Raw genomic sequence first — 7,473 nt, forward strand, 5'->3', positions numbered from 1 at the left:
GCGTTAAAAAATCAAAAAATATTAATTACATGTAAAAATTAAATTAATAAAGTACTTATCAGTATAAAGAAGGTTGTTATTGTTATTTTCATCTCGGAAACACATTTAAGAAGTGCAGACATAGCCAAGCACAGGTTCAGTAGCAGAGTGAGAAATAAGAATCACGCTAGACATAATTTATAGGTTGACTTGCAACAAAATTCACATTATAGTTTTTTGGTATCAAAAAATTCACCATGTCTTACTCTGCTGTGTTGTAGGTGCCAAATATGTGGAAATGTGATTACAAGCTCTTAAAAGCTCAAAAACGAAAAGCCGCCGTAGATTGGAATCTCTTTATTTCTCTGACGTAGCCATGAAATTTATTTATTGTCTTGTCACGGATGTTCTTACATGAATTGAAAGGCCAATACAAAGCTCAATATAAAGCTTATCGTATCACTAGTTTATGACAAACACTTCGGGTTTTACCGAAGACCCCGTATCAAATATAGATGCTCGCTACTTTGCAGTTTTGTTTCGGTTTGGTCTAATCGGCAAGTCGTAATCTGATCATGTGACCCAATACTTCGCAAATAATTTCTGCAGCACTTTTCGATTATCACAAATGACCAACAGGCTCGTCATGATTATCAGACAATGATATGTACTCCTTCAAGCTAAGGCTGAAAAAATAAACAAAATTTTACGATAAGTTATAAGATATCACTGCTAAAAGTGACAGCATTTCAATGACGATAAAACAGGCGCGTAAGAACAACAGACATGGTTTTATTGAATGCGTGAAATATATTTGTGAATATATTTTGACGAATAAGGTTGCATGAAAGTGTAAACAGAAACCATCTACCACAACTACGTCACATTTGAGCCATTTGGAAAGAGAATCCAAACTACGGCGGTCTCGTGTGGCTGCGATTAACTGTTCGTTTTTGAGCTTTTAAGAGCTTGTAATCACATTTCCACATACTTTGCACTTACAACACAACAGAGTAAGACATGGTGAATCTTTTCATACCAAATAACTGTAATGTGAATTTTGCTGCAAGTCAACCTTTAAAGCAACTTAAATCATATAAGCTTAATATACATTTCCTTTTAATTTACGAAATATTAGATCTTTTACATGTGATACTATGTTGATCCAAACAATTTTAAACGGCGTATGTAGAAAAAAACTTTGTATGTCAAGACAAACATTTGCTCAAATTTTATATTATGTGTTAAAAGAGTTGTAGAGAGTAGAGCATACGTGTAAGTCAAGTTTTACTGAAACAATAAAATCATAAATTGAATTCATAGTAATTCATGAATTCATGCACCAAGAACACTAATTCTCCGTGAACTTTACCTAATTGTCTTTTCAAGATCGAAAAAGACTGAACGATGTTGCCACACATTGAATTTACACTAATCTTCCCAACATTGACAATTATGTCAAACTGTCTAGCGTAGCTTTAAACTAACGGCAGAGCACAAAAATGAAAAAAATGAGATATTTACAAAAAAAACTTACTGGATCAATAACAGAGCGAAGTTGGTGTTTTTCCAGGAGAGTAGACAGGTTACGGGCAATGTTCTGGAAAACTCTGAACTTCTCAGGAAGTTCTGGCTGAAATGATAAGAATATGAATATATCAAACTGATTTCAGCATCCGAATCAAATTAATTGAAAATTTTCGGTATGTTGCAATTCTTAGGAGCGAATTCTCTTGAGAACAACTATTTTAGATAGTTTAGTGACAAGTTGGAAAGCTTACAATGCTATTTTTGGAATCTTAAGTTATGAAAGATGCAAAAAAATGAAAATCAAATATCTAAGAAAATGAATAACAATACAAGCATTTGTTAATTAAACATTATTTCCTTATGCCATACAATTTTGGCTAACATTTAAAATCTTGGAACGCATCAAAGTGACACGATAACTATTTATGACAGCCAGAAACTGTACAATCACTAGTCAATAATGCATCACCTAGCTTATGTAACCCATAGATGAATGAGAGGAGTCACATCCTTACCAGATATTGGCTGCCTATGCACACATCACTTGGTTTAGAATTAATGATCTTTTGACCCTTGAACTGGGTGTTTATTTGGACACTATTAAATGCTGGAACTTGTATAAATTATGTGGGCAATGAATTCTAATGGTCATGCGAGTTTGATTGAGAATGGAAAAAAACAATACTCAGCTTTAAAATATAGATAAAAATTGTGCAGTTATTAGATTGAGCTGAAATCAGGATGTCCGCTAGCTTTATTTCCTGCAACACTTTAAACTCACTATAACATGAAGCATCATTACAATGTGAATTATTAATGATATTGTGTTTGTAAAATAATGTCTTTCGTTGTTCTCAAGTCTAACGATGCTAGAAAGGGCAGCCCCTCAGTTAGGACATTCCAAGCCATGACAGAATGACATTAACACTAATTTAAAAGAATGAACTATCTTTTTCTAAAACAACTGTTCTCTTTAGAGCCTGACTAATTCTCTTAAGCAAAACTATTTCAGATATTTTAATGACAAGTTGAAATGCTTTACTGATAATTTGACCGCGCAGTATAACCGCTAAGGTAAAAGGTTTGATGATAACCTAGCTATGTGAACAACCAAGAAATTTCATTTCATGCTATTTAAAACTTGAACTCAAATAGATTTCACTTGAGCCTCAACATAAGCGCCTTTGGAAGCTCACAACAAAATTGCTTTTATGAGCTGACCGATTGACAGTCGAGTTTAATCAACTTGTGCAATGTCGTCATGTTGATAAAAGGTTTCTAGCAGCGATAAACTGAATGACCATAGAACCAGACTTGATGATACAATGAACGTCTGTAAAAAAAAGTAATGCGATATTCACATTAATGCGTTCTCTTGGATTTACCAAAATAACTTGAATATTGTTCACCTAAACTTTGCGACAAAAACTGGAGCTAATATTAGACAGCACTCTGACTATGATTAGCAAACGAGTGAAAATGTATGATAACACAGTAATTAAAAAATACAAAGCAAGCACCAAAGATGGAAGTACAACCCAACCTCGCCTTCCGATTAGCTCAGCTTAATAAATAGGTGTTTTAACATACGATAAGTTTGAGAAAATATTTGTCCCATTATACAAAGTAACACCCAAAATGCATGGTATGAAATTTTGTAAAAAAAATTACAATCTGTTAAAAACTAAAGATAAAACTTGATAAGAAATACATTATTAGGTCAACTTACATCATATTTAATGCAAGTTAGTCACATCCCTGGGTGTATTCAGCTATCAGACTTTTACCTTGTAGAGCCTGCATTTCTTTTCATCGGTTTTCATGGTTAGGAACTAAGAATACTCTCTTTTACTGACGATTATTTCCAGAATTTAACTTGATACACATCTTTCCTCTAGTAACTTAAGTTTTTACATTGAGATAACAATGTAAAAACATTTTTACATTGGTTTAAACAATAGTCACTTGTAACAGTTCTATTTGCTTTGAGCTCTACAACCAACTACAAAAAGAAAATCTATCTTTATGGAAATCTTTGGTCCAACATACAGTTTCAATTTACAAAGCAAGTATTGTAGCAAAGTTAATTCATATGTCAAGGTCACTGCTTACCAAATCGAGGCCGTGAAGAAATCCATATGTATCTGATATCATGTATTGGTCGAATATCCGAGAGATGTAGTCTTGTTCAGTTTCCATGGTTATAGATGATGAACTGGTGATTGAAGCCTAAACACAAGTCAAAGAAACATACGTATTTTGGTGAAAACATCTGCTTGGTAACAAAAAACATGTTTCACTCATGCTCAAAAGGTGTAGAACATAAAGGAAGTTTAACCGCAACAAAATTTACAAAACTTTATTATTGAGCCAAAGATGACTTCACCTCAATCAAGCAGAGTAGGTTCTTCACAAAGTAAATTTTACATTAAGGTAAGAGAAGCACCCACCTTCAATGCCAATTTAAATTGTCTTTTTTCTCTTTTTGTATGTAGAAAATTGTCTATGTCCAAAACAAAGCAAAGAAAAAAATTTACAATAGTAAAAGAGATGCGTCTGTCCAAGCCAGGTTTGGGAGTTAGCATAAAAGGCTTAGCTTTCAAAGGCTCCAGCCCATGACATTCACCTCGTAGAATGATACCCTAACGCTTGTGCCTTCAGGTATATCTGAATAATTGCGGACCTACTTATTCCTCTTACTTCTTACGTAATACAAAACCAAAACTACATAAATTTTTTCGAATGAATGCAGCTTCAAGTGGGAAAAGAGGTTTATGCTATGGGAGCATCTACTGTTTCCAACAAGACACCAAGGAAGACAAACTTATAAATCGTTGTGATACAAATTTAGCAAATAAAAGTAAATAAGAGTAAATAAAATAAAATTTAAATCTCGCATCCCAGTTTGAAAAACGAGTTTTTGTATAAGTAATTTAATTTTACTAGTGAAAGTGAATGAACAGAAAAGCAATACTTTAGCAAGAATATAACAGATTATAATATAGCATTAAATCTTCAGATCACGGCAATCCCTGCCAATCTCTCCTATGGTATGGTACGAACTTGTTATAGGCCTACAACGTGGCAGGGCAATTGCGTACACGTTCTTTGTAGTCTAAGTTCCTATTGAATTCCTATAACTGGCATAGATCCTTGTTGTGAGCTCTCAATATTGCCAGCACTGTGAATGAGTACGTAGTACCTACACTTGTCTGCGAATTGTCTATATTGGGTTACACTTAACTAATCTTGAATTGCCCTTACTCTGATACCTTGTTTACTTTTGCGCATCAATCACAAATCATTGAAGGCTGACATCCAGGGAAGGTGAGGTAATTGAAACGGACTAGCACTAGCATCAGCCTTGCAAGAAGTACTCTGCAAAGCCTACTTGAGGTCTCAATCAAGGGTGCAATTTTTACTTTTGGAATTCAAACACAACAATTTTTACCGCCACATCTAATGTAAACTGTGTATGTTAGCAAAGATTTTTGATGAAATTATATTTAAAACCATGTTTATTCCAAATTGAGTTAAGTTACTGTACTGTTTGTATAGACCAGACTAGTTGTTTGCACAGTTCAGATTGAGTTTTAGCATATGTTTGCCGATAATGAATGAGCCATTCACAACAAGGTAATAGGAGTAAATATCAAGAACTCCAATGGCATGCAACTCTGCTGATGTTATTTTTAGTGGTAGTAGCAGTGTCAATGCTAGTGAATGAACTAGCTAAATATTCCTCTATTTTAAATCAGCAACAAGGGTACGATCTGCAGCGAAGATGCTTCTGTTAACATACACACAGCTGGGCTGCCTTCAAAAAGTAATCAAGCATGACATAACAACAATTAAACCACTTGAAGACTGCTTGAGGTTACTTGTATTTGGAGCTAGTAGGCATTACTGCGGCTACTCCCTGATCATCAACGGGTAATAGAAATCATTCTGACATGAGCAGTTGTCTGAATTTTTAATAATAGAATGAACTAGACAAGGGAATAGTGAGCTACACTGATAGATCTTGCTATTTTTCTTTTGTTGCTATTGCCACTGTCTCTTGAGGATAATAATGAAGTGGATAAGCTAAGCAATAGGAAAAAACTTTTGCAACATGGCCTTATTGAAATTAAATTTTTGTGACACCTTAACTTTTAGAAAAGGCCTCAACCTTGTAACAAATGAAATACTAAACAAATAATTAGCTTCCTATTGCATTTCTCTGCTGCATTATTTTTGTGAAATGGTTAATTTAAAAATAGAATAATATTTTTCTAAGGAAAAATTTGTCACCTATTGCTTTAGTATTTAGCTTTAGCAGCAATATGAAAACACTGAGCAAGATCAAAAAATTGATTTACATAGTCAATGGAAAAATATGGAAGACTTTGAGTGGTTGAAAATTTTTTGCGTGAGTGTATCTATTGACTTCCTGTTTTTCCTCTATTTTATATATTAATTTTCTTATATTTTTTGGAATGTATTGACATATAGGTTATATATTTTTATATCTTCAAAGCAGGCTTTTTTAGTTTTCACTACCGTTCATGATGTTAGACATTGAAAAGATACTTCTAGTGAATTTCAAATTACTGGATAGCGTATCATTAATAAAAACTTAGAAAAATGCTACAGAAAGTTTTAAAAAAAGACCTCAACAGTACATTATATAACTGATTTTTGCTTTAGAAGGGAGATGCAACACTCAACTGTAACTGTCGATCTGGAAATGGGACTGATTAGGTATACTCAACAGAATATATTACGAAATTATTTTTTGCAACTAAATATGTAATTGATGGCAGCTCCACAAAACAACTAAAAATTTGACAAGACACGAGCTTCCCGTTCTCGTCCATGCATTGCATATCTAGCTGGTGATAACAAACGCCACGTTTAATGTTGCCACATAATACGACAATACACAGCTTAACACTTCTCTTTTCGATAGAACTTACCTACAAATTCGCATTAATGCTTGCCAAACACAATTACGGTGAATTACCCACACCATTCCATAACAATTATATAATTCTACAGCAAATACGCTCCACGAAAAATGAGTGACCATTGCGCATAACGCAATGGTGAATTGATTTAATAAATGCTGACTTGCAACTATTCAATTAAATTTATTCAAAACAACCAAAAAATAATACCAAGAAATGTTTTTTTAAGTTACATAAGCTTCCTAGAAAGCAGCATTGGCAAAGTTACATTAATTCTACGCACCTTTCCGATCTGTCTCTAGGCGAGCATCTGCGGTGGGAATTTTCCACTAGTGTAGCAGTGTACTCTCCTCGATGATAAAGTCGGGGAAGTAGCCAAAACACTTTAACGGAATTTTTAACGATTCGGTTTAATGCTATGTCAAACGATTCCACTCAAATACCCTAGGACACTTATATTTCGCTAGTATTTAGTTTCGTGAGTAGCACACAGAGTAAAATTTCGCTGCAACTTAATTTCGCAGCTCTGATGAGTGCGAAAATATAGTGATGTGAAAATAAATACAATGGAACAAACAAATTAGATTCCTCAGGTCCGGTCCTCTAGTAAAAAAAGTTTTTATATTTGCGACTAGTTTGTATTTGTAACCCGCAGGTATAAATGTATGGCAGAAATCGATAATTCAACGTGATCGCTTGCTGCCATTTGTTTCTTGGACTATCAATGACGTCTCGGTCCTTTCCGTCGTGACCGATATGGTACTAATATTAGATCGCAAGTATTTATAGCAAGCGATGGCCATGGCTCGTTTTGAGTTCACTTGCGGGCTGAGAGGATTCCATGTTTACCGAGAATTCTGGACTCCAGACATGGAAGACGTTTTGACAGTATGTTATTAAAAATAGCAGAGAAGGAAGGCAATTACTCATGGAGTTTTTTTTTGTTAAGGAAACGGATAGTGATTTGATTTAATCGATGAACAAAAATAATTTAATTTATTGCAAAAATTTATCA

At 34.0% G+C, this 7,473-nt stretch overlaps 1 protein-coding gene across 1 annotated transcript in view; it reads right to left on the reverse strand.

Annotated features, from left to right (window-relative positions):
- LOC137402164 (indoleamine 2,3-dioxygenase 2-like) overlaps positions 1-6,749 on the reverse strand; it is a 29,997-nt gene extending 23,248 nt beyond the window's left edge. Inside the window, exons 1-3 of the mRNA XM_068088645.1 lie at positions 6,742-6,749; positions 3,622-3,738; positions 1,517-1,612 (exon numbers count right to left, since the gene is read on the reverse strand). Coding sequence (XP_067944746.1) covers positions 1,517-1,612; positions 3,622-3,708 — 183 coding nt within the window. The 5' untranslated portion in view covers positions 3,709-3,738; positions 6,742-6,749. The remainder of the gene's footprint in view (positions 1-1,516; positions 1,613-3,621; positions 3,739-6,741) is intronic.
- Positions 6,750-7,473: the final 724 nt, after the last annotated feature.

Source organism: Watersipora subatra, chromosome 8 (genome assembly GCF_963576615.1).
Source record: "Watersipora subatra chromosome 8, tzWatSuba1.1, whole genome shotgun sequence".
Classification (NCBI taxonomy): Eukaryota; Metazoa; Bryozoa; class Gymnolaemata; order Cheilostomatida; family Watersiporidae; genus Watersipora; species Watersipora subatra.